Genomic DNA, 27,706 nt, shown 5'->3' with positions numbered 1-27,706 from the left:
ATTAATGACATGAATGCATGTGTCCTTTATACCAATTTTTCCTCTCTCCCATTTGCTTCGTGCTAGTAGGTAACTGAGTGCAAATATTATGTGATCGGTGATATGCTATATTCCCAAAAAAATAATAATATGCTCATATTTATTAATTTAAAAATAGAATCAAATCTCCCTCCGTCTCGAATTGCCTGTCTAGACAGTCTATGAAGCAGTAGTTTCTAGTTTCCCATAGGAGCTGCGGCCGAAAAGTGCTGGCCAGCCTGCATCCCAGTCATCCGTTTTCTCGCCAGTCGATCCCCTTCGTCCATCCACTGGCGCTTCTTCCAATTCCCCTCTTCCTTCCAATCCCACCCGCCTCGAGTCGCCCGCTCGAGATCCGCCCCGCCGTACTGCGACATCTGACGCGGGGCCGCCGCTCGTCTTCCGACTCTCCTCGTCCTGGCCGCGATTGAGTCAGGCAGACCAGCGCCGACAAACGAGCGGATCCGAGGGAGTCCGACGAGGATGGAGGCGGTGGGCGGCGCCGCGGAGGAGCGGTGGGCGTCGCTTTGCAACTGCGTGGTCAACTTCCTGCTGGAGGAGAAGTACCACCTCACGGCGCTCGAGCTGCTACAGGAGCTGCAGGAGGACGGCCGCCACGCGCAGGCGCTCCGCCTCCGCTCATTCTTCTCCGACCCCGCCTTCTTTCCCCCCGACCTGGTCGCTCGCGCCTCCTCCTCACCGCCGGGTACCACCATTTGCCCGTTCCTGTTCTGTCCGAGCTCCCGGTTCTTTTCCCCACCCGACGGAAGATCACGCAGTGTGTCTCTGACTCGCGTGCCTCCGCTGCTCGCTGGCTGGATCTCGCGGGTGTTTTGTAGTAATTGCGACCTTGCCTTCTCTGACAGGCCCCCCTTCTCTATGATCGGGTTTGAGATGAACTTACTTCCTTGTTCTTGCGCGGTGTTAAATTTATCCTGTAGCTCTGTTATGCAATGTACCTCCGCAATCAATTGGCATTCTTTGCAAGGAATATTATCTGCGGTGGCGTATTATATAGTAGTACCAATAAACTTTTTAGTGAAAAAGAAACTATAGAACAAAACATTCAGTACATTGGTAATTTTTTGAGATGGTGGAAGTAAAGTGCCCGCTTTCTCTCTCACCTGCATGCCTTGATACTGACATGTCACTTGTGTTGAACAACAACACATGTATTGGGTTAGATCTCGTTACACCCAGAAGTTACTTCTGTATGTGTCACAATAAGGTCTGAGGAATGCGATGGATGAGTAAAGTGAAGTAGTTACTTGTCTAGACTCTTAGTGTATTATAATATTTCCTCTGATACCAAATGTTTGTCCCTTTAGAATCTGTGCCAGGAAAAACATTTTCACGTTTGACTACCAATATAGAACAATCACCAACACCGGCAGCATCATATTGGGATCCATCATAAAAATATACTTTTATCATATGTAGACAGTGTACTCACCTTTATGTGAAACAATGTATTTGTAGAAATTGATGGTCAAAATATCACCTTTGAGATTGTCTCAGTGTCTGAAAGGATTTACATTGGATTCAGAGGGAATCCAGTTTAATCCATTGGCTCATTTTTTGTGATACTTATCCAGGCACATATAATTGCAAGATACCAGCTGTATTAGCAGGTCTGTGTGATGAATCATGTCTGTTCTTTTTTACAGGTGCTGATCCACAGAGTTTGCTAGAAGAGAAAATTGCAGCAGAAGAAAAGTTGGCACTCACTGAGTATGATCTCCGACTAGCCAAGGAAGACCTTACATGCTTGAAGCTTGAGTTGCAAAAGCAACAAGAATCATCTCCTGATAATACAATTGGTTCGTCTCTTTGGAAATGATAGATTTGCTTGCTATTGCTTTTGATGTTGTAGCATTTGTCGGTCTCCATGATGCCACATTGCATGTGTCGTCAACTGGAGATATCTATGAATTTATATAAGAACGTGATAATGCTATAAAGAGATGAAAAAAATATCCTAGTGATGGCAGGTTATTCAAGATTCCAAGAAAGCACAAACATCTTTAATTCCTTGTTGGATGAAAACTATAGTTTAGATAAAACGAGAACAATTACATACAATGAAAATAAAAGGCAGATCTTAATATATGAAACTCATGCTTTTGAGTATTCAAGAAAAAAAAGGCAGATCCGCAAAACTTAATAAGCATTCCGCCTGGGCTGTACTGGAGGCGTCCGTAGGAGCTTTGATAATACAGATTTTGCTAAACTGTAATAATTGATTATGTGTTGTCTTTTTTCAATGTCCACACAACCTCGCTTGAGACCTGTTAATTTGATTAAACGAAAAATGTAACACTTTCTTCTTGAAGAGCAGGTAGGTCATCTGCTGGTGCCAGTGACTCTCGTTAGATTGTATTGGCATCATCTATTGCATTTTGGCTATTCCAAAGTGAGCCATTGTATTCGCTAGGAACTGTTGTAACATACATATAGAATAACAAAGGGAAAGTCCTAGTGATAGCGTGCATCAAACCCATATCTATTATGAGATATAAGACTAAAACATAGAACCAATTCTCACCTCTTGATGTGACATGGGCATTGGACCAGGACATATACCTGCTTTAAAGTGCACAGTTTGACTTTTGCTAGTAACCATGTGCTGGTAAATGTACACAGGCTTGCCCACTGGTTCTCCTGTCAAAATCCTTGCATGGTGTTCCACCAATTAGATAGCTTATATTCACTCATTTCATTTTCGTTTATTATTTGAACTCCACGAGAAGGTAGATTATTTCCGTGACATATAAGCTTTGGTGCTTTCACGTTTCACTTTGATGCTGTAGAGCAAACAATTTAACTTCTTTTGGACTATGTAAATAGTACTGCTGACAGGGCCTCTTTCAGATGCTTCTGCACATGAAGGATTCAACCAACAGGACCAAAGAGATGTCAAAATTTCAGCATTAGGCCCTCTGAAAGATAATGAACGGAAAGATCTGAACTGTGCTGTAAAGGAATACCTGCTTTTGGCTGGGTATCGACTTGCAGCCATGACTTTCATTGAGGAGGTCTGCATTATCTGTGTCTCAGCGTTTATCTTCATGCTGTAACTTCCTCAGTTTTTAATTTGTGTTTTCAGTTATTTTTAAAATTCATGGAGAATGGTATTTAATGTTACACAACTACTTATGATCTATTTGTCATGGCAAGGTTGATGATGCTAAACTGTCATAATGCTTATTAGCTTGCTGTGAGAGAATGAGAGATTCTTCATTGCTATCCAAACAGGGAAAACAGAAAATTTTAAAGTATATATGAATGATGTCACTTATTGTTAGAAATCAACTAAAAGTGGAAACTGATGCAAATCCACTGGAGTTGCATTTGCATGCTGCCATTACATGTAGTCAATGCACTTTAGACGTGCATATTTCATTGGATTTCTTATAATATATTAATCTTAGAAGTTATCCATGCAAAGTAATTATTTACTTTCTCGTAGATGATCATATCCTTTTCCTATCTTCTTTACTTTGGAATGTAAAGTCTGTTTATGATTTGCTCAGCCATCATTTGCAGGTTCTTGATCAGGATCTTGATGTTTGGACTAACAGTTCAGCTTGTGTGCCTGATGCCCTTCGTCGTTATTACTACCAGTATCTTTCATCTACCACTGAGGCGGCTGAGGTAATCATGTATATCAAGTTGCTAAGTAACCCTATAAAATGTTGCTAATCTTGTACTATTAGCTGTGCAAGTGTGCATGTGTAATGCACGCGGCAACACCTGTCTATTTTCTCTGAAGGAAGTCATCATCAAGAAAGTTTGTTCCGAGATTCAAATTTTCACATTAGTAATCTAAGGCAACACCTGTCAATTAGACCATCTCCACTCGTCCCCCAACAGGCCCCCCAAGCCCCTTTTCTATCGCCGGTGTGAAAAAATCAGCCCAGTTGCGCCCCCAGAAGCCCATTTTTGCCAGTTAGGGCCGAATTTGGCGCCGGCGGACCTAGGCCGAACCCGGCGCGCTGGCGGGCGCCCGGGGGAAATGGTTTTGGCGCGAAATCATGTGGACCCGCCGAGTCAGCGACAGGACGCCTTCGTCGTCCTCATTGCTTCCGTTTCCCGCGGGAATCAATGCGAAGGCTGCCGCCGGTCAGCCTTCCATTGATTCCTCATGGACGGCATGGTGAAGGCGCATCGACGCATGTCCCGCCCCCTCCCGCCACGCGTACACACGGTTGCCGCCCGCCCGCCGCTATAAAAGCCGTCCCTTCCTTGCCGGAGCACGCGCGGCAGGAGCCGAGGTACGCCCCCGACATCCACATGCTGTGGACGGCGTACTTTGACCGCCGCCACGCCGACCAGCTGTCTGCCACGAACGGCGACGAACCGCGCGGGCGCCTCAACTCCAAGGGGCAGCGCCAATGATGAGGCGTCCCCGGGCGGACCCTCGAAGCCGTCCTCGAGTACATCGAGGGTGGCAACTCGCTGCGGCTGGAGTACCCGGCGCCTCTCTCCTCTCGCCGCCACGGCAACTCCTGGACGCCGAGGCGAATGGAGACGTCGTCGTCGTCCTCGTCGGCCTCCCGCTCCTTCGGGTCACCGGCGCTCCTCCCCGTCAAGTCGGAGCCGCGGGAGACGCCGCTCAGGCGGCGCACCCGAGGTGGCGCCCTCATCATCAACGAGGGCGGCCGTGGCCCTTCTCCCTCCTCCCGCCTCGTCAAGCCGAAGGCCGAGCCGGCGCTCCTTCCCGTGAAGGAGTACGAGACCATGGCCGCCGACGAGGAGACCGGCCTCCCATGGGCGCGGGACGACTATGTCCGGCAGGAGATGGAGCGCCAGCGCCGCACCCTCGAGGATATCGTCGCGCCCTCAAGGAGATCATCGCCTGGCGCTGCGGCCGCGAGGAGGGCGTCGTCGTCATCCACAACGGCAGCGACGACGAGACGCCCGAGCCGTCCAACCCCATCCGCCACGACGACCCAGGGCAGGGGTGCAACAAGGACGGCGGCGATGACGACGGCGGTGACTACACCAACTTCTACAGGCTCCTTGGCATGTAGAAGGCTCGGGCGGCGGCGGGCGGCATAGTTTTTTTATGTTTTATTATGTCTTCTTTAAGTATGTACAAATATGAATGAAAACCATCGAATATTAGCCGAATTCGTGTCTTCTTCGTCTAATTTTAGCCGAATTTTAGTTCAAATAACGGCGTCTAGGGGCCGACCCGGGGCCGTGATTGGGAACCCGCCCCACGCCGATTTTATCGCCGGTTGGCCCCCAGGCGGCGCTATTTCAAGCCCCTAGGGGGCCGAACGGCTGGAGATGCTCTTAGCCCTATACCGCTCACTTTACGGCAATAATGTATGAAACTAGAGAAAATAAAGACTAATTAAAGTTGTATACCAAATCCAACTATACTTTTTAGGAATTTTAGATTTGTAGTTGTATAACTAGTACAATACAACTCTAATGTTATACCATTTTGCATCTAGCTGTGCATTTATGTGGGATTTTTGGCGAGTTATGTTCTAAATACAAATTATAAACTTTCATAAGCAGCTTAATTAAGTAGAAAAACCATAAATAAAATAAGAATAAAATGATACTCTTTTAAGTACAGATAAATAAATAGAATCGTGTATTCACAAGTGATGGCGACACTGATGATTATCCAAAAGGGCATCCTGGTGCATGTAGCTCCCACTTGCGCAGGGTCGAGGGAAGGGTCCGACCACTTTGGGTCTTTTGTACGCAGCCTTTCCCTGCATTTCTGCAAGAGGCTGTTTCTAGGACTCGAACCCATGACCTCATGGTCACAAGGCAACAGCTTTAGCGTTGCGCCAAGGGTCAACTTTGAATCTTTATCTTTTTATTTTCATGATGGATGAGGTCACAAGGGATATACGGGATATACAAGGAGATATTCCATGGTGTATGCTCTTTGCAGATGATGAAGTGCTTGTTGGCGATAGTCAGACGAGGGTTAATAGAAAGTTAGAGCCGTGGAGACAGACTTTGGAATCGAAAGGTTTTAAGCTCAGTAAAACTAAGGCCTCCTTTGGTTTGTAGGATTTTTGTAGGAATTCTATAGGATAGGATTTGCAAAGGAAAAATTCCTTTAAAGCCCTTTGGTTTGTAGGAATGGATTCCTATTCCTATGTAGGATAGGAATCAATCCTTCACGTTTTGGAGGAAAAAAACATTAGCCTAGACTCAATGGAAAAAATCCTATCCTATGCACCAAATTACATCTCTTTCTCTATAGGAATTGACATGCATGTCATCTCACTTCCTATGATTTTCCTATTCCTATAAAATTCCTATCCTATGAACCAAAGAAGGCCTAAGACTGGGTACATGAGGTGTGTTTTCAGTACTACTAGGCACGAGGAGGAGGTTAGAGCATTTCTAGCAGATCCCGCAACCCGTTGTCCCATATAAATTGTTTATGATATCCCTAGGACGCCGGGCGCGCAGTCAGAACAGATCCGCCATATTGATACTGCAAATTTAAACATACTAGTTCGCGCTAAAACATCTCGCCGGAGTTCATCACACGCATAGCATAGCATAGGGGAGTTCATCACACGCATAGCATAGGGGAGTTTTTAATAATACAAACCGAAATGAAAACACTATCATAGATCTACTCATTGTCGGAGTCGCTGTCGTCGCCGTAGTCGTTGTCACTGCCGTCGCGGGGCGGGGGCTCGTTGCTGTGGAGGGTGTTGTAGATGAACATGCTGGAGAGGGTCGCCGCGAGCTGGTACTCCTCCAGGAGCGCCGGCAGGTGCGAGCCGCAGCTGCATCTTCAGTTGCGACAGCCTGCTTCGCCTCAAACCACGCGGTCTCTGCCACCCTACGGCGCTGGAGGGCTGGATCGAAGAGGTTGCCGAAGCACCGGAAGCTCGCCCACGCCTGCGAGCAGGCGCTTCGGGACTTCGCACTGCGGGTGCGCGCCGGCTCCCTCTGCCTGCCCGACACGGGAGGGTGGAGGCCGGAGCCGCCGGCCTCGTCGTCGTTGCGGCGCTTGCGGCTTCGGCCGCCATGGCCCTCGAACCCCCCGCGGCACCCGAAGCCGCCGCGGTCGCCAAACCCGCTGCCGCCGCCATGCCCCGCACCGACGGACGCCATCGCCACCAAGATCTTGTGGAAAACTAGCCGCAAAACGCTGCCGGAACGGGCTTGATTTCTCGCCGGAGTAGATGATATGCAGCGGAGGGGTAGAGGAAATGGTGGATGGATACCCTAAATCGCCCGGACGCCGACTTATATACCGGATTGGAGGGCGGTTTACGGGCCTCCCGTATAGTTTTTACTGGCCGGGCCTTTTTTGGGGGATCTGCTCGGGCCGATTTTTTGGGCCATCTCGTATAACGGCCCGAAAAGCGTAGTTCGCCGCGCTTTTATGGGATCTGCTAGAGATGCTCTTAGCCTTGATGGGCAGAAGGTACCTCAGAAGGACAACTTTTGATATTTGGGGTCAATGTTGTAGAAGGATGGTGAAAGTCGTGAGAGGAGTCGGGGTAGAGCGACAATCACCTTGTGCTGATGTCGCGAGGGGAGTCGTTGAGAGTGACCAACACAGCCTGCGGAAGACGCTGGGAGGGGATGGCGTCACAGGCGGACGAGCACCAAGCACCGAAAGACGACGCATGTGTGAGATAGGATCAGTGTAGGGAACACCGTCAAGAGTTAGCGTGCAGCAAGAAAGATGCATACCCGATGAAAGCATTGTTTTTTTAATTGATCTTGGTCACGTCGTCAACCGCCGGGCATGTTGGCGGAAGGCACGAGCGTGTTGGAGAAGGTAGGAGGGTCTGGCGGAAGGCAGCAACACCCGGGTGGAAGATAGAGCCGAGCAGCTGAGTGTATGAGGGAGACCTATAGGCGGGCGTGCTCCAGTGGGCAACGAGCTTGGTGTAACACCCACGATGTGGCTATATCTCCCACGTGTCGAGGCACGACTTAGAGGCATAACCGCATGGTGGTTTATTCGCAAGAGGGGTAATCTTCACACAATCCCATGTACTGAGGCTTACAATCGCCACTTCACACAAATAACAAGTTAAATATACAAACCCTGCAATCAAATAGATTGTCCCAAGGGCGCCATATTCTAGGAGCCCAAGTTATGCTATTGAAAATTCATTCCTCTAGCAGTTCCGGTTTGAGCATTCCGTTCCCTTTTTCAAACTCCACTTCTTTTCATATAGCAATCCCTGATCAAAGAGAGAACAATATCCATTTCAAAACATTTCTAACAGATTCCTTAGTTCGGACCGACCATCCAGAGTACAATCAAGGTCCAACTACGGAACCAAAATAAAGGAAGACAACCCCAAATGTAGATCCCCGATCGTCCCAACTGGCTCCACTACTGATCATCCGAAAAAGACACAAAAACCACGACTAAAATCTTCATCGAGCTCCCACTTGAGCTGGGTTGCGTCACCTGCACTGGTATCATCGGCACCTGCAACTGTTTGGAAATATCCGTGAGTCACGAGGACTCAGCAACCCACGAGATCAAGACTATTTAAGCTTATGGGTAGGAAAATGTAGTAAGGTGGAGTTGCAGCAAGCGCTAAGCATATATGGTGGCTAACATACGCAAATAAGAGCGAGAAGAGAAGCAATGTAACGGTCGAGAAGTTCGAAGTGATCAAGAAGTGATCCTGATACTACTTACGCACAACCATAACACAAGAACCATGTTCACTTCCCGGACTCCGCCAAAAAGAGACCATCACGGCTACACACGCGGTTGATGCATTTTAATTAAGTCAGATCACAAGCTCTCACGGTCAACGAAGGATATTCCTTCTCCCGGGAAGACCCGTCGGAATCCCGGTTACAAGACATTTCGACAATGCTAAAACAAGACCAGCAAGACCGCCCAATGTGCTGACAATCCCGATAGGAGCTGCACATATCTCGTTCTCAGGGCAACACCGGATGAGCACTCCGTACAACTAAAACCAGCCCTCAAGTTTCCCCGAGGTGGCGCTGCGAAGGACTCTAGTTCGGACAAACACTTAGAGAAGCACTGGCCCGGGGGGTTAAAATAAAGATGACCCTCGGGAGCGCGACTCCCAAGGGAAAAGTATAGGTGATGGTGAGGCACATGGTAAAACCAAGGTTGGGCCTTGCTGGCGGAGTTTTATTCAAAGTGAACTATCAAGGGGTTCTCATAACACCCAACCGCGTAAGAAATGCAAAATCAAGGAATATAAGTATGACGGAAACTAAGGCGGCAAGAGTGGAACAAAACACCAGTCATAAGGCCGAGCCTTCCACCCTTTACCAAGTATATATATGCATTAATTAAACGATATTTGTAATTTCCCAACGTTCTCACCTTGTCGATAGATCCGAACGAGTTCGATCGGCTCCAGCGCTCCATCTTCCGCCCGCTTTTCATTTTTCGCAAAAAATTGAGCAGGGGTGGGATTCGATCCTTGCACCTGCTGCGCGCATTCTGCTACCAATAACCAGCCCAGCTAACTCTTTCATGTGGTTAAAAATATGTTACACTCGCTTTTATCGTATTACTACTCCTTTGCATCTACAACCAAAAAACTAGAAAATAAATTTGATGTGTGTGGGAGGTGCCTTTGGACGCAGACCTCTGAGTCTCTCGTAACTAAGCTCCGACCCATTAACCTGCTCACTTAATTTTTTTTTGTTGTCTTACCCTCTAATTTTATGCTTTTAAATAGCCTGTTGGTTACAGTAGGCAGTTGTATATATAGTATTAAAAGTGCTATTGTCTCTCTTCATTGTGGTAGTATGTCTCGTTGTCTTGCTCCCATTTCTACCTTGTCCGAGAAATATAAATAATGGGCTGGAAAATTAAGAGGATTGAAATGGGAGCACACAATCCTTGCTTCCATTATGGTAGCATGTTTCTCTCCATTTAAAGACCAGAGCACACAACCAATACATGTCATCGGGCTCCTGAACTTGATAACTTAGGTACAGAAACCACGATAACTTTGCCCTCATGGATAAAAGTTGTTGAAAACCTATCATCGATAACTTCTTTGTAAATAGCATGATAATATACACTCCCGGACTTGATAACTTAGGAATAAACACCACGATAACTTTCACCCGTGAAAATAACTTGTTGAAAACATACTCCGATAACATCTGTGTAAATACATGGTAATATAGGCTCCCGAACCTGATAACTTAGGTACAAACACCATGATAATTTTGACCCAGGAAAAAAGTTGTTGAAAAAACACTCTGATAACTTTTTTGTGTGTAAATAGCATGATAATATCGGCTACCGGTCCTGATAATTTGGGTACAAACACCACGATAACTTTGATCCCATGAAAAAAATTGTTGAAAACATACAACCGATAACTTCTTTGTGAATAGCATGATAATATACACTCTCGGAATTGATAATTAAGGTATAAACACTATGATAACTTTGACCCGTAGAAAAAAAGTTATTGAAAACATACTTCGGTAACATCTGTGTAAGTAACATGGTAATATAGAAGTGATTTCGAGGGTATGGTCATCTTGCCTGCAAAGTTCTCAGAGTTGTCGAAAGCTTGATCCTCGATAGCGTACTCAACAGGTTCCTCATTTCACGAACTCATCTCCCGGCTCTACCCAAGCCAAGAACATAAGCAATGGAACAAACAATCAATCACGGTGCAATGCACAAACAACATGATGCAAGACATGGCATGATATGCAGGATATGACGTGCAATGCATATGCGAACTCAGGAAGGGAATGAATAATCAAGGCATCAACTTGGCAAACCAAGTAGGCCGCTGGAAAGATGAGGTGATTTCGGTCGAAATCGATATGAGGATCACCGGAAACGGATGCACGGTTTGCAAATGGCAAGCAAAACAAGAATAACGCAAATCTGCGATTAACAACACGATGACACTTAGAATGCAACAAGAAACTAAGCTACTGCACTCCAACATAGTAACAAAGCATATGGTAGTGATGTACAAAAGATGCTTGACAAAACATGAACACTGAGCTATGGCTAAAACACACTAAAACAGGTTCAAACAAGCATGGCAAAAATGCAAAAGATATCAGCTTCACAGACTTAGTGAAATACTAACATGTCAAAAACAATATCAGGAAGCACTGTTTAGAGCTAGCAAACAACATGCTATAGGAATATATCATAGCAAACAAAGGCATGGCATGATTATACTAAAAGCATAGAACAAAAGTCCCTTACTGAACATGAGCCAAAAAGGCACAGAAGATATGATGACACCCATGTAAACATAGCAAGTTTTATTAACAGTTTCAGACTTAGAAGAAAAACAAGCATGACATAAACAGATTTATGATAGCTACTTTGCAAGCTCATGCCACTCACCACAAAGCATTACATGACAACATAAGCATACCAATAACAAGAAGACATGTTCATGAAGCTAAACATGGCAAGAGCAAGTTCCTAGGGTACATGCATCACTAGCAACAACCATGGCAAAATTGATTAACATGTTAACAATCTGCCAGGAACATTTTATAACAAAAATAGAGCAAAAAAAGGACATGCTAGGGCACTCCATAATTGCAAACAGGGGCATGAATGGATAGAGCATAACCACATGTTCAAAACATCCTTAGTGAAGTATCCCAAAATAAGCATGGATCTCAATGTAGCATCAAGTTTACATGACATTAAAATAACAGCAGGAAAAAGACAACAAAATCCTAAGTCCCTGAAAACAGCAACATCATGGAGCCCAGTTTGCATGCTTGTGCTAGTCACCACATAGCTCACAAAAATACATGACTTGCACCCATGTAAAGATGGCATGATGTAGTTCAAAACACATGTAGACCTTATGCTCATGTGATGCACACATCAAAAGCAACAAAAATGACAAATCACCATGTTCTGATAAGCACCAGCAGTTAACGTTTTATAGCACTCTTGCAACAATGAAAAATGCATCATAATGGACAGCAACATGCATGGAAATGCTGCTAACATGAAGAGCTCAACGAGACGAACATTTTGACATATCATATGCATGATTCGGAGCATCGAGCAACAAGATGTGGCATGATGAAGTAGGCATGAAAATGTCACAGATTCAGGACTTCGAGAAAATTTGGACCTCCGAAAGTCAACGGACGAGGTGGATTCGGGACGGAGCGAATCGGGACGGGGCGCCGTGTTTGGTTTGTCGACGTGGTGGATCTGGTCCATCTTCCATGGATCCGGCCGGCGAGGGTTCCGACGACTCCAGCGAGGGCGCGGAAGCCGAGGTGGTCTCGGGGACGGGCGAGGTCGACGGCGACGGAGGAGGAGACGCAGCGGCCGGCGGGGTCAGGCACGGGACGGCGGGGCTCTCGACGACGACGAGGCTCCATGGCGGCGACGAGGCGGAGATGGTCTGCGGCGGGGTCGCCGGAGCATGCGGGTGGAGGAGCGGCGCGGTCGGATGCGGTGTAGGGGACGGCGGCGGAGGCGAAGCCGGTGGCGGGGGGGCGCGCGGTGACGAACGGGCGGCGGAGGATGCGCGTGGGCGGCGGCGCAGCGGGATCCCTGTAACGCCCACGATGCGGTTATATCTCCCACGTGTCGGAGCACGACTTAGAGGCATAACTGCATTGTAGGCATGTCGCAAGAGGGGTAATCTGTACACATCTCATATACTGAATAAGTAAGAGGTACAGAGTTGGCTTACAATCACCACTTCACGCAATACATGAATATAACATTACATCATCCAGATACAATCAAGGTCCGACTACAGAACCAAAATAAAAGAAGACTACCCCTGATGCTATAGATCCTCGACCGTCCCAACTGGGCTCCACTACTGATCAACTGGAAAACGAAACAACACAAAGAACGAGGTCTTCATCGAGCTCCTCCTTGAGCTCGGTTGCGTCACCTGCACGATATCATCGGCACTTGCAAACTGGTTTTGGAAGTATCTGTGAGTCACGGGGACTCAGCAATCTCACACCCTCGCGATCAAGACTATTTAAGTTTATGGGTAGGGAAAAGATATGAGGTGGAGTTGCAGCAAGCACTAGCATATATGGTGGCTAACTTACGAAAAGAGAGCGAGAAGAGAAGGCAAGGCACGCTCGTGAACTAGAAGTGATCAAGAAGTGATCCTGAAACTACTTACGTTCAAACATAACTCCAAAACACCGTGTTCACTTCCCGGACTTCGCCGGAAAGAGACTATCACGGCTACACACGCGGTTGATGCATTTTAATTAAGATAAGTTTCAGGTTTTCTACAACCGGACATTAACAAATTCCCATCTGCCCATAACCGCGGGCACGACTTTCAAAAGTTCAAATCCCTGCAGGGGTGTCCCAACTTAGACCATCACAAGCTCTCACGGTCAACGAAGGATATTCCTTCTCCCAGGAAGACCCGATCAGACTCGGAATCCCGGTTACAAGACATTTCGACAATGGTAAAACAAGACCAGCAAAGCCACCCAGATGTGCCGACAAATCCCGATAGGAGCTGCACATATCTCGTTCTCAGGGCACACCGGATGAGCCAGACGTCGGGTTGGCATAGACCCTGGTTGCCCAGGGGGCGCCGGACATCGCTCAGGTTGGACCAACACTTAGAGAAGCACTGGCCGGGGGGGGGGGGTTAAAATAAAGATGACCCTGAGTCTGCAGAACCCAAGGGAAAAAAAGGCTAGGTGGCAAATGGTAAAACCAAGTTGGGCCTTGCTGGAGGAGTTTTATTCAAGGCGAACTGTCAAGGGGTTCCCATTATAACCCAACCGCGTAAGGAACGCAAAATCAAGGAACATAACACCGGTATGACGGAAACTAGGGCGGTAAGAGTGGAACAAAACACCAGGCATAAGGCCGAGCCTTCCATCCTTTACCAAGTATATAGATGCATTAATTAAATAAGAGATATTGTGATATCCCAACAAATACATGTTCCAACATGGAACAAACTCCAATCTTCACCTGCAACTAACAACGCTATAAGAGGGGCTGAGCAAAGCGGTAACATAGCCAAACAACGGTTTGCTAGGACAAGGTGGGTTAGAGGCTTGACATGGCAATATGGGAGGCATGATAAAGCATGTGGTAGGTATCGCGGCAAAGGCAAAGCAAAAGAGCGAGCAACTACCAAGCAAAGATAGAAGTGATTTCGAGGGTATGGTCATCTTGCCTGAGATCCCGCAAGGAAGAAGAACGAGTCCATGAAGAAGACAAACGGTCGTAGTCGAACGGATCCTCACAAACGCAACGTTATCGGAACCAACCCGAAGAAGCAACACCGGAAAGAAGCAAACAACAAAGTAAACAACCAACACATAAACATGGCATGATGCACAACCAAGTATGATGCATGTCCGGTTTAAATATGCAAGGCATGGCAAAGGGCACAAACAAAACTACAAGTTAAGTGGAGCTCAATATGCAACGAGTTGCATATTGACGGAACGCCACATTCAAGTTATTTAGTTCGATCTCGTTTATGTACCCAACAATATTAAATGTTGTTAAACATGGCAAGAGGTGAAACATGAGTAGAAAACGTCGTTAGGCATTTTAAATGAGGCCGGAAACAACAACAACATCAATTCCGGAAAATCCTTATATGCATTTAGCAAATTAAAGCAAACAACAATCTAACCATTTTAAATGTTGTTATCATGATGCGGATGATGTTGCAAGTTTTATGCAATTTTTTATTAAAAGTTGACAAGAGCATTAAGAAGCATTTGTCACCGTGGTGGAAAGAAAAAGGGGCCACGACAACGAATCCGAAATGATGCCATGGCAACATAACGGTTCCGATAGCTCATGGAAATACCGGTGCAAAAGGAAAAGTGACGGGAGCATGCAAAAGATGGTGGGTTGATCCCGGATTCCGGGTTCCCACGGATGGACGGCATGGCAACGAGGAGGACCGAGCAAGTGACAACTCGGACACGGTGCAAACATAGGGTGCAACTCATACATCGCAAGCATTCATCCACGGGCGTCGTCTCGATGGTTATACCTTCGAGGCGTGCGTTATCGGAGGGGTTCAAGTTCGATGCGGTGTAGGGGAAGTAGACGTTCTCGGGACGTTCGGTAGTGGAAGTAGGGGTACATGATGACGGTAGAGGTACTCGTGATCTTGGCGGCGGTAGTCGTTCACGTTCTTAGTTGCACAATTTTCCGTAGATGTTCGGGATCACGGCGAGGGACTTGACGTCCACGGAGGCTTCGAGGGTCGACGGTAGTTGTTTCGAAGATGTTCGAGCCATCGGTAGCGGGACACGTTTTGAAGGGGAAGTAGAGGTTCATGTTTCGTAGTCGTTTGGGGTAGCCGATAGTTGTACACAGTCGTTGTTGGACTTGACGGATCCGATGCCTCCGGACGTAGTGGTACATGTTCGTTTTTCGGAGAGGTACATGGCGTTCTTCGGTCATAGGTACTTGACGTTTTGCTACCCGGGTCTTCGGCGACGGTCGTTGTACACATGACGTTGGGTACTTGTCGGTCCGGTCTTGACGGAGTAGATGTACACGTTGTCGGGGCTTGTCGCATCACCGGGTGTAGTCGTACACGTTCGGAGCGGAACTTGGCGTGTTTGTGTACTTGGCAGTCTCTGACTTCACGAAGATGCAACAGAACGACGACGGTAAATGCAGTGAGACCCCGGGTCTACCGAGGCTTGGGATGAACCAAATGAAGCAGCGCCACGTCTAGGTCTTGGCGGTCAACGGAGAGGGCCGGTCATGCCTCGGCCTTGCGGGCAGCGAGGGAAGGAGCAGGGGCTCGCTGGGACTTGGCGCAGGCTGCATCCCGCAATGAAGCAGAGAGGAGACGAACGGCGCTGCGGGGTCGAAGCAAAGGACGTAGTCAACGCGGCCGGGACGAGCAGTGAGGTAGAAGAAGCAGAACTCCGGCGACGAGGTGCAGCAGCGGAGCTTTGAGCTCGGCCAGAGGAGGCTAGGCGGAGGCGCGACGGCGGCTTGAAGGTCGAGGTCGCCGGCGGGGGCCTGGTGGAGCTCGGCGGCGACGTCGCAGGCCGGCGCGGCAGAGGCATGAGAGGGCGGCGTCGGGCGTGCAGGTGGCTGTGGCCGGACGGCATCGCCATGGGAACGGAGGAGGCGCGAGCGAGGAGACAAGGACGGCGCTCCTGCTCGGGGTCCTGGGCGCGCGAGGCTGCAGCAGAGGATGGAGGAAGAGCGATGGCTGCGCGGGGGAGAAAGAAGGGCTCGAAGGAAGGGGAGGGGATCGAGAGGGAGAAAAAGGTCACGGACGAGAGGAGGGGTCGAGCACGGTGCCTCCTCTCCTGGCGGCGCGAGGGAGGGATCGAGAGGGAGAGGAGATGGGCTCTCTCCCTGCGCTAGGGTTAGCTGTAGGTGGGCTGAGGCTGCTGACAGGTTAGGTGGGCCTTAGGGCAATTGGGCCGCCTGGCTGGGATGGGCTCTCTCTCTCTCCCTCTAACTCTTCTCATTAACAGAAGAAAGAAAAGAAAGAGAGGAAAGAAAAAAAGGAGAGAAGAAAATGGAAGAACAAAGAATCTGGGCACAGGGATTATTTTCACGGACTCGTAAAAGTGTGCACGGTCCACGAAAAATAGGAGAGGCAAGATTGGAAGATGTCATTCAAACTCATTTGAATTTAGTTCAAATGGGTTTGAACTAGGGCTTGGTTATAGAAGTGTCCAAAAATGTAGAGAAATTAGGTGGAGCTCCAGAAAATGACGAAAGGACATGTGGCAAAGTTAGAGGCCAATAGTTGAAATAACAAAAGGCATTGGGATTTTTGCAAGTGTGTTATGGTGAATTTCAAATTAAAGAAAATATTGAATATAGCTCCCTACTATCGGGAGGATATGTTTTAAAGAGAAACCACCATGTGAATTCCCTCGATTTAAATAGATCGAAAGATCTATGCAATTTATTTAGTTGAGTAGAGATGCAAAGATTGATGACACGATGGCATGATGACATGATGCAATGATGAATGCAACAAACCAACAACTCACAAGACGAAACCTGGAAAACATGGAAGGCGTCTGAAGCTCCGGTCTTGGGGCGTCACAATCCCGGCGAGGTCCGGCAAGGTAGCGCGGGCGGCGGCCGGCGGGAGAGGGTGCGCGCGGGCTGCGCGGCGGCGGTGCAGGCCCGGTTCGGCCCACGAGTGGGCTCGCGATGGGCTCCGGCGGGTCTGGTGGGGTGGGAGGAGAGAGAGAGAGTGAGGTGGCGGCTCCTGGTTGGCTAGAAGCGGCAGCGGGGATGACATGTCATGCTCGGATTGGCCGAAGGGCGTGGCGGCTGGACATGTCCGGTGGTGGGAGGTTTTGTCCGGCGGCGCGAGGAGCGGGGCTAGGGTTTCGTCTGCGTGAAATTCGGAGGGGATCACATATTTATAGGTAGATGGAGGTAGGAGTGTCCAAATGAGGTGCGGTTTTCGCCCACACGATCGTGATCCAACGACGGAGAACATGGAGGTGGTTTAGATGGGTTATTGGGCTGTTTTGGAGGGGTGTTGGGCTGCAACACAAAGAGGCTTTTGCGGTTACCCGGCTAATCGTTGGGGCATCAAACGGCCTCCAAATAGAACGAAATTTGACAGGCGGTTTACCAATGGTGTACCAAGGCCACTTGACAAATCTCGGCCCATTCCGAGAACGTTTTTCTCCCACTCATGAAAAGAGACAAGAGGGGTGCGCCGGGTGCATGTGGGAGTGTCGGATTGCGAAACGGACAACGGGGAAAATGCTCGGATGCATGAGACGAACACGAATGCAAATGCGATGCACATGATGACATGATATGAAATGCATAACATGAACAAAATGCAAAACGAAGACAAAAACCCAACCACGAAGGGCATCTCATAACATAAAGTCGAAAATGGCAAGAGTCGGAGTTACAAATATGAAAAGTTGTATCCGGGGCGTTACACTTGGTGAGTTGACCTATGGGCGTGGAGGGGAGCGGCGGCAGCCAGAGGAGAGGTGCTGCAGGCAGTTGCGAGTTCCTGGGCGAAGTGGCCGGTGTCCTAGGGGAAGCTGGACAAGAGAAGCTCGAGGCAGTGGCTGCCTGTTGGGGAGTCAGGGGAGATGACTTTCACATGGAGTAAACGATCCGATCGACGAAGAGATCAAATTGAAGGAGAGATAAAAAAAAGTCTGATCGAGGACGACAGATTGAGATTGAGCGTGGAGTTGCGGCATGTGGGAGGAGAGCTAAACCCATGCCGTTTCTAAAGATTTGGGGCCCCGGGGCGAAATCTAATTTGGGACCCTAAAATTTGTATAGTTCATATGACATATCGGTTTCATAGCTTGAGATTAAAATGGAAAGGATCGCTCACATGCATGTGTGGTTGCTACTTGCCAGAGTCGATCTAATTAATTAGGTTATATTTGTATCCATCCTCATTATTTCTAATTATCTGATATGAACTGGTTAGTGTTGGTAGTCTTTTCCAGTAGAAACGGGATTAGCTAGCCTAGTTGAAAAAATCGATTAATAAAGAACAGTTCATTATTATAGCAACAAGAATAATGTGATGATTGAACAAAATCCCAATCCACGTTTTTTTTCCTGATCTACAACTCGAAGATAAGTAAAGTTCGTGCAACAAATCAAATCAGATCAGATCGACTTACCCTTTCTTGTTCTTGTCCTCACTATCGCTGCTGCATATGGCCGTCTCCTCCTTGCTCTCGTCTTCGCCCTAGCCCACCTCCTTCATGCACTTCCCGGCTTCCTTCTCCTTTCCGCCTCCCAACACCGGACTCGCTCGGCGTTGATGACATAGACAGGCTGTGCGGGATCAGCAACGCCATCCTGCCCGGCTCGCCGCCAAGCACTTCCATGATGACGGCACCGGCACGATCAGTTACGACTTACGATAAAAAACTCAAAAAGGCAGACGGTGATCAGCAGAACAGGTAGGCAACGTGCGATTGAGCGAAGGCATTTTCTTTTGAGCAATAGAGAAGGCATATGAATTCGATCGGTTCTCAATAGATTATTTTGGGCCTTCTCTTTCCTCCCTCTCCCTCGTTAAAAAGGAAACCTTCTCTTTCCCTGATTAAAAATGGAAACTGCACGTATATTACAGGCTGCCTAATACCTATTGATGTGGGCCCCCCAAATTTTGGGGGCTCTGTGCCCCCACCTCAGCCCTCCTCCTCATCAACGGGGCTGCCTAAGCCTAGGCTCTAAGACCATGTTATGGATGTAACTTGATTGTATTGCGGCTAGGAGACTCCATTCTACTACCGGGTGTAGCTACACCCATTTCTCATAGACTATCATGTGGTAGTATATACTCTACTTTATTATTTTTAGTATGTTCATATATTATGTGTTTTTTGAGTATGTACTCAAGCATTTCATGCCGGGGTATATAGTAGTAGAGAAATAATTGGGTACGATAAGTTCTATGGATATATGTCCATGCAAATACGTGGGCACGAAACCTATTGTTTTTTTGGTATATAGTCGCAAATACATTATCTAAAATTCCACAAGGAAAGGTATGAGTCATAGAAATCAATAAAAGGAAGCGTATTGATTTAGATAATTTAAAATGTGTCTTGCTATTTCATACATGGAAAGTCTGGAACGCAAAAAAAGAAACAAATCAGAAGATGTACTAACGGGTTGGACCCGATCAAGGTGCCCAGGCACCTAGGTGCCCCAGTTAATTTACCCCAGGCTCCTTGCCTTTTCACCACTAGATTGCATTTAGATGTGTGCTATTGTAACGGGTATGTTTGTTAACGGGTTATTCCATTGTAAATTGCTGATCAAAATAATTATGACATAATTGCTAATTTAATGCCATGAATATGGCCCTACGCATTATGAATGGCAAGATTGCTTTCGTGGGCAATAGAAAAGTACCATGCATGACAACATTCAATGTAGATGGACGTAATAAGAGAGAATTAATTCGTCGTGATTAATTGCCTATTAATTCTTGTCATGTTTTATAGAAACTCGTTAGGAATACTGAAAAACTATTTGTAAATAGGAGGGTATGCATGTTCCACATTTTGATTGAATTACCAACACGTACACATGGGTATTCTTGAGTATGTGTATATTTTTATTAGGTATAATACCTAGAGTTGTGTATATTCTAACTACGTATAACACTCACACATAAATATTTTTTGTTAGTATAAAACCCAACAACTACATGCCTGAAATATTTATGGATATGTGGAATTGAAATTACTTAATATATTTTTTAGGTATGTGCATACTCACAGTATTTCATACATTATCTAAAATTCCACAAGGAAAGGTATGAGACATAGAAATCAATAAAAGGAAGCGTATTGATTTAGAAATACCTGTCCTTTTATTTTTTAGGACTCCTAGAACTTATCATACCCAATTATTTGTGAACTTATCATACCCAATTATTTGCCATTCATAATGCGTAGGGCCATATTCATGGCATTAAATTAGCAATTATGTCATAATTATTTTGATCAGCAATTTACAATGGAATAACCCGTTAACAAACATACCCGTTACAACAACACACATCTAAATGCAATCTAGTGGTGAAAAGGCAAGGAGCCTAGGCACCTAGGTGTCCCAAACAGCCGTCCTATATATATATATATTCCTAACAAGTTGCATATTCCTAACAACCTAGAACTGCAGCTGCCAGTAGCTCTTCGACTTGATCTGTCACTGGCCGTTCCCACTACCTTTATCCCCTCCTTAATGCCAATGAACCCTAACCCTGGCACTTGGTGCAGCTTCATGAAAAAGATGCCTCATGCATATAGGTTGGTTGCCTGCTCTCTCTACCAGGAAGCAATACTTGGGCCTTGGCATCCCATCCACCCTGCTCCAAACACTGAAAACCCGGTGCCAGATCGCGCACGTGTAGACACAGCCGAGAAGCATATGGCCTAGTGTTTCACTGTGTTGGTCACAGAAAGGGCACGCCTGGTGATGGGGGAGGCAATGCTGTGCCAACCTGTCTGAAGTCCAGCACCGGTTCTGGGCAGCGAAAGCGCGCAAGCTCCATATTGCCCTGGCCGTCAGCACATCTGCCAAACCGGCAAAGAAGGCTCTATATGCCGATCTAGTTGAGAAAATTCCTTTTTTCTTCCATGACCAACAAGGCATGTCTCTGATCCCAGCAGTTGGCTCGAAGAAGAGCAGTCTGGTCCACACCGAAATGAACTCCTGTAATGCCTCTGGGCTAAGGTCAGACCCAACGTCTTCAATCCAGAGGCCTCTGACGTTCGTCTCCGCCACCGTGTGGTTCGTCTTGAGGCGTGGCTGAACAGATGCACAAAAGGTTAGGAGACTCGTACTGCAGCCTATCGCCATCCAGCCAACGGTCCAACCAAAAAAGCGTTGCCTCGCCATTGCCTACAACAGATCTACCCTCAAACAGTATCCTGGACTCCTGTGTCACTTGCAGATTAAATTCCTTCCAGGGATTCGAAGCACCGGGATGCTTCAGCCAAAGCCAGCGCGAGCGCAGGGCCATGTCCAGCCATTTCAGATCAGGCAAACCTAAACCACCAGCCCTCTTCGGCGCGCAAACTGCACGCCGGGTCACCACAGTGCCTGCCCCTGGCGTCGGCATGATCTTTCCAGAGGAATTTTGTTTATCCCTTCCACCACCTTAGCTGCTAGGTCAAGCGACATCTTGGTGTAGATTGGGGATGCGCACAGAACTCTCTTCACAAGGACTAGCCTCCCCCCTTTGGCCATGGTAGAGGCCCTCCATGAAGTCAGTCTGTTTGTCATCTTGTCTAATTCCCCTGGAGCTGTGCCGCCGACTGCTTTCGGATGCTTAGTAATGGGCCCAGGTAAGTGCAAGGAAATGCTTCTTCCGGACAACAGAGATGGTTGGAGATCAGCTGAAGATGCTCCAGCTGGTGCCTGATCGGTAGGGCAGCACATTTATTCAGATTGACATGCAGCCCCGATGCAATTCCAAAATCCTCCAGCATGACCAAGTACGCACTGATGTCAAGCTCCAAGTGTCTCAAGAAGATCATAGCATCGTCCACAAAGCAGGAGGGCCATTGCCACATACCTGTGCGTGCTAGCGGAGAGCCCGAGACAAAGCTCCGAGATCCGCTGCCTGGAAAAACAGGTGATGAAGAACGTCCATAAAAAAATAAAGATCATGGGCAACAACGGCTCGCCCTGCCCCAAGTCTAATCTGTTCCATAAGGTATCTCCTGGCGATCTATTGAGAAGAATCCGACTCGAGGCCGTCGAGAGCAGGCTACAAACCCCCGTATCCAGTGGGAACCAAAACCTATCTTCCACACAGCACCTCCAAAATGAATGGCCAATCGATGGTGTCGAGTGATTTGGGTATATCCAGCTTTAGCAGCATGCCAGGTTGTTTCAAAGAGTGCAGCCATTGCTCCGTGCACTGGACGGGCATTATTGTGGAGGCAGCGTCCATGCACAAAGGCACTGTGATCTTCGCCAGATCAGCCGTGTGTCTGTTAGCTATGGTTTAATTGAAAATCTTAACCACCCCGTGGATAAGACTCACTGATGGCAATCCCACATGAGTAGATGACTCATTTGGTTTTGGTGCACTGCATGCATTTTCAAATAGAACAGTTGAACAATCAATCAGTAGCCAAATTTACCATTCAGCAATACCTTTGCCTTGAACAATGTTCGTGTCGCTGTTGAGTTTTAGATTTTTTTTCCCCCTGAGTTACTTCACATGTCGGATTATCCTTTTTTCCCCTTGTAAGCCCAGAAGTTCGAAGTAGTATTAACTTGATCATTGATATTGCGTATGGAAGGAAAAAATATCCATTCTTCGCGAAAACGAAGCACTAAAGAAGGACAGTGAAAGGCTTTATGCTGAAAAGGACTCCTGGATGAAGACCAGTGAATTGGCTAATAATCAGGTTGCAGCTTTAAGGAAATCTTTGGATGCTGCTCACATGGACATAAAAGAGAAGGAGAAAATGGTAATTCTCTTAAGAATCATCCGTATGATTGATATGTTAACTTGTCTGAACTTCTAACATAGTTGTTTTGTGAAAGGTTCGAGACTTGAAGCAATCATTGGATGTCCATAGGAAGGAGCTGAATGACTGCAGAGCTGAAATTACAGCCCTTAAGATGCACATTGAAGGGACTCAATCAAGTAAACAAATGCCTGTTGGAGATACTGATGTTTTTTCTACCCAGTTAAATGCTAATTCTATGGGAGAAGCAGCAGCATTGATCAATGAACATGAAAACCTCAAAGGAACTGAATCTATAACTATTAAGCTAGTATCAGCAGCGGCTCTGACTGAGGACACAAGGAAAGATCATAAAAATACCGAAAGTACTATTGAAGGTTCCCCAGATTCAGAAGCACCAGTTCCTTGCTCAACTGCTGGGGGCGGTGGTTATGGTACTTCAGGATATGAATCTGGCACAGATACTTCTCCGGAAGGTATATCTGTTAATGGCACTCAGCATGGAGCTGGTAACAGCCAGGGGAATTCAGGCAGCATATCAGTTTATGTATCGGAAGATAAAGTTAACACTGAGATAGTAGAGAGTCCAAGTATACATAAATCGTCATATAAGATGGTTAGTGGCTTGATTTGTTCTGTTTTCATATGGTATTTAGTGGCTTGATTTGTTCTGTTTTCATATGATTGTTGAGTGGCTTGACTTGAGCTGTTCTTGTTCAATCCTGTAGGCCTTGGAAACTATCAAGATAGTTTCAGATGCTCTTCCAAAGATAGTTCCATATGTGCTCATAAACCATCGCGAGGTTCATCTGTAACCTTTGTAATTTGTGTCAATATTTATTTTAATATAACTAGTGTTACATGCTGCTACATGGTTACAGGAGCTTCTTCCATTGATCATATGTGCTATAGAAAGACATCCAGATAGCGACGTACGGGATTCGTTGACTCACACATTGTTTAATCTGATAAAACGGCCTGATGGACAACAGAGGCGCATCATAATGGATGTATGTTTTTGACTATTGCTTGATACGGATCAATCTGGGTTTCTCATGATGTGGCTTGCAACTTGTTCTACAAGTGCACACTTAATATTATTCTTATCATGTAAATTACCATTTTGTATTTATTCGCTCGCTACCATGCAGGCTTGCGTGGAATTAGCCACGAGTGTTGGGGAGATGAGAACAGAGACTGAATTACTACCACAGTGTTGGGAACAGGTATTTCAAATTTTCTGATAAGTCTTTTGGCCATCTTCATTTTGAGATCTTATTTTAGTTAAATTGCCCGGTGTTTAGATAAATCACCAGTATGAGGAGCGTAGGTTGCTTGTTGCTCAGTCCTGTGGAGAACTGGCAATATATGTTCGTCCCGAGATACGCGATTCCCTTATCCTATCTATTGTGCAACAACTTGTCGAAGATTCTGCAACTGTTGTAAGGGAGGCTGCAACACATAATCTGGCCTTGCTGCTTCCTTTGTTTCCGAACATGGATAAATATTATAAGGTCAGTTTAAGTCTCACTAATTCTCAGAATCAGTAAAGGAGTGGAAATTTTATTTCAGTGTATTAGCTAAATGCCTGCTTTGTTGTTGGCTAATATTTGGTTACGAGAGCTTAAAATCACTGAAAGATAATACTCATCTGGAAGTTGCTTAAATTTCTGTTTGTCTGGTAGGTTGAGGAGCTATTGTTTCAGTTGGTCCGTGACCCTTCTGGGGTAGTGGTGGATGTTGCTCTCAGAGAACTTGTTCCTGCAGTAGTAGGATGGGGAGGTAAACTGGATCAGATATTGAGAGTGTTACTGTCACATATCCTGGCATCTGCTCAGGTATGCATGGTTTTGAATTTGGGGACCTTATACTTTATGAATTGTAATACGTGTTCTGATAGAACTGTTATATTTCAGCGTTGTCCATCCGTTTCAGGGGTGGAAGGTACAATAGACTCTCATCTCCGTGTTTTAGGAGAACAAGAACGATGGACCATTGAAGTGCTCCTTCGGATGCTGACTGAGTTGTTACCATTTATTCATCAGAAAGCTATAGAGACTTGTCCATCAGTAGACCCCTCAGAAAACTACATTTCAGAATCCAGCCTAAAGCTGTATGCAACGTAAGCTGTTTGCATATGTGATGTTGTCTTTTAACTAACCAATTACGATAAACAAAAAGAAATACTTCTCTTTTATTGATCAATTGCATCTTGGGGCACTACAGAGGTGAGACAGAATGGTCAGCATTTGAGTGGATGCACACTGAGTGCCTGCCGGATTTGATCAAGCTTGCCTGCTTGTTGCCTGCAAAAGAGGATAGCTTAAGAACAGTGATCACAAAGGTAAAACATACAAACAACAACATCTCCTATACCGATCCTACCATCTTTAAGTATAATTTATGATAAATTATTTCCTGGAAAAATTCAGTACCTGTTGGCCGTATCTGGACGCTATGGAAAAGATTATCTCGAGCACATTATGTTACCTGTATTTCTTATAGCAGCTGGTGATATTGATAGCGGTGATTTTATCTATTTTCCTCTGTCAATCCAGTCCAAAGTTCGTGGTAAGAATCCATGTGTTTAAATGGCGGGTCTGCTTTGCTATAGTTTTTTTGTTCAGACATATTGATTGTGCTGCAGGTTTCCGTCCGAAAACTTCTGTTGCTGAAAAAATCGCTATCATTTGTGTTCTTCCATTGCTATTGTCTGGTATTTTGGGTTCTCCTTCAAGTCGTCAACAGTTAGAAGAATATTTAAGGAAATTACTTATCCAAAACACGAAGGATGGTTCATTTTCTATGCATCACACTGCCGAGATCATTGACGCGATCCGGTTTCTTTGGTTTGTACTTTGTCTAAACATGCAGCAAATATCATGATGTTGTTGAATATGCACTATTTTCATGTATTTAACTTATCATGTGTAGCATATTTGAGGAGCACCATGGAGTCATCTTTCATATTCTGTGGGAGATGGTTGTGAGCTCTGATACCAATTTAAAAACCAGTGCTGCAGGTTTACTGAAAGCACTTGTAAGTTTACTGTTACATGAATGAATCAGGCGTATGGTATGTTTTGTTCCTTGCAGTACTATTTATTGCTTTTACACACAGGTACCCTATGTTGGCGTGAAAGTTGCATCGACTCATGTTTTGCCAGCACTCATTACTCTTGGTTCTGATCAAAACTCGGCTGTAAAATATGCTAGTATAGATGCATTAGGAGCTGTTGCTCAGCATTTCAAAAGTGACATGGTATTGAAGCATCATTTTCTAATATTCCTTTATACATTACAATAGTTTTTGCAATGCCCTTACTCCATGACTGCACTGCCAGGTTGTTGACAAGATACATATTCAAATGGATGCCTTTCTTGAAGATGGATCACATGAAGCTACTATTTCGGTCATTCGTGCACTTGCAGTAGCTGTGCCGCATTCAACAGATAGACTACGTGAATATATCCTACTCACTACATTTAATATATACATTTTGACCAAAATTTGCATGTTTGATTCGCTCACTCGTGTGTTCACACATCTTCATATCAATCTGTTCCTCTGTTTCCTTTGACCTTGCATACATCTTTTAACCAAGATATTTAGACTTACAAGTGCCCCACCTACTGAAAATAATGTTGAACGGCGTCGTGAAAGAGCAAATGTATTCTGTGAAGCGCTGCGTGCTTTGGATGCTACAGGTTGACCTTTATCCGAAATTGTCAGTGTTTCACATATTTAATAGCAGAAGCAAACTTTGTATTGAGTGTGCCTCTTATCTTTATCTGTAGTGCTGCCTGTGCCTTTTGTTTATAATCTCAGTATAATTTTTGTACTTATTTGCTACATTATTCACAACCTGAACAATGCCTAGGCAATAGAAACTGCATTTGGATTCATATATGGACTGTAGTATCTAGCTAGTAATAGGTTACTGGCACATCCCATTTGTCCTACATATCAAAATTGTACCCGACAATAGAACAAGCCTTTATGTATGCTTATGCGTTTCTATTTCCCTTTTTCCTTTGCAGATCTTCCTGCTTCAAGTGTACGTGATCTACTTTTGCCCTCTATACAGAACTTGTTAAAAGATGTGGATGCTCTAGACCCTGCACACAAGGAGGCACTAGAAGTTATAGGCCGGGAAAGGTCTGGAGGTACGCTGGAGAGCATCGGCAAGGCAATGGGGGCACACCTTGGGATCGCGACCTCTGTCAGCAGTTTCTTCGGCGAGAGCAGTCTGCTTGGGAAGAAAGAGGGTGGAGAGCAGCACGACCCTGCTGCTGCTTCTGTTCCTCCCCAGGTGGGCTTACAAACTCAGCAGGAGAACACGAGGTTTGGTCGCATAATGAGGGGTGGATTTGGAGACATGTTGCGAGGCAAAGCAAAGGGTGGTGATGAACCCAGCTGATATTATCAACGTTGTCAATCAATACAATATTTTCCAAGCTTGATTTCGGTCGTCACAGCATGAATAAGTTAATGTAGAACAACATGTTTGTTCATTGTTTGTACTTTGTAGTGAGATGGTATCCAGGAGGATGCTGCGCTTTCCCTAGCTAAGCGATCCAAAACTAACGAGGTGTAATCTCAGACCAAACATATTATATACGTACATGAAGGTAGCAAGTGGACAGTTTCTGGGTCGACAACTATTCACACCCGCCCTCGCAAAAAAACCTTGCTGGTCACGAGTGAGGTAGTTGCATTTTAAGCCTTTTTTTTTAACACAGTACAGACACA

The 27,706-nt window shown here is 46.1% G+C and overlaps 1 protein-coding gene across 3 annotated transcripts; it reads left to right on the top strand.

Annotated features, from left to right (window-relative positions):
- Positions 1 to 350: 350 nt before the first annotated feature.
- Positions 351 to 27,622, top strand: LOC119268134 (RAB11-binding protein RELCH homolog). 3 transcript variants are annotated; one of them, XM_037549658.1, is made up of 20 exons: positions 351 to 724; positions 1,686 to 1,838; positions 2,890 to 3,053; positions 3,565 to 3,672; positions 22,783 to 22,953; positions 23,030 to 23,569; positions 23,682 to 23,756; positions 23,835 to 23,963; positions 24,105 to 24,179; positions 24,258 to 24,467; positions 24,639 to 24,791; positions 24,870 to 25,075; positions 25,180 to 25,297; positions 25,386 to 25,524; positions 25,601 to 25,802; positions 25,888 to 25,993; positions 26,075 to 26,215; positions 26,298 to 26,421; positions 26,545 to 26,661; positions 27,042 to 27,622. In XM_037549658.1, the coding sequence occupies exons 1-20, from the start codon at positions 502 to 504 to the stop codon at positions 27,359 to 27,361; spliced, it is 3,474 nt and encodes a 1,157-aa protein (XP_037405555.1). In that variant the 5' UTR covers positions 351 to 501; the 3' UTR covers positions 27,362 to 27,622. The 3 variants fall into 3 exon arrangements, with proteins under 3 accessions (XP_037405555.1, XP_037405554.1, XP_037405556.1); XM_037549657.1 differs by having other exon boundaries at positions 353 to 724; positions 26,995 to 27,622; XM_037549659.1 differs by lacking the exon at positions 22,783 to 22,953 and having other exon boundaries at positions 353 to 724; positions 23,177 to 23,569; positions 26,995 to 27,622.
- The last annotated feature ends 84 nt before the right edge of the window (positions 27,623 to 27,706 follow it).

Source organism: Triticum dicoccoides, chromosome 3A (assembly GCF_002162155.2).
Source record: "Triticum dicoccoides isolate Atlit2015 ecotype Zavitan chromosome 3A, WEW_v2.0, whole genome shotgun sequence".
Classification (NCBI taxonomy): domain Eukaryota; kingdom Viridiplantae; phylum Streptophyta; class Magnoliopsida; order Poales; family Poaceae; genus Triticum; species Triticum dicoccoides.
Note: the sequence above shows the minus strand (reverse complement) of the source record. Positions and strands in the feature narration are given on the sequence as shown.

Excerpts from the sequence above, each read along its gene's own strand:
- LOC119268134 (XM_037549657.1), top strand. The coding sequence starts at position 502 with ATGGAGGCGGTGGGCGGCGCCGCGGAGGAGCGGTGGGCGTCGCTTTGC. Across the intron at positions 3,054-3,564 it reads CCATGACTTTCATTGAGGAG|GTTCTTGATCAGGATCTTGA; the intron begins GTCTGCATTATC and ends CATCATTTGCAG. Across the intron at positions 22,954-23,029 it reads TAAAAGAGAAGGAGAAAATG|GTTCGAGACTTGAAGCAATC; the intron begins GTAATTCTCTTA and ends GTTTTGTGAAAG.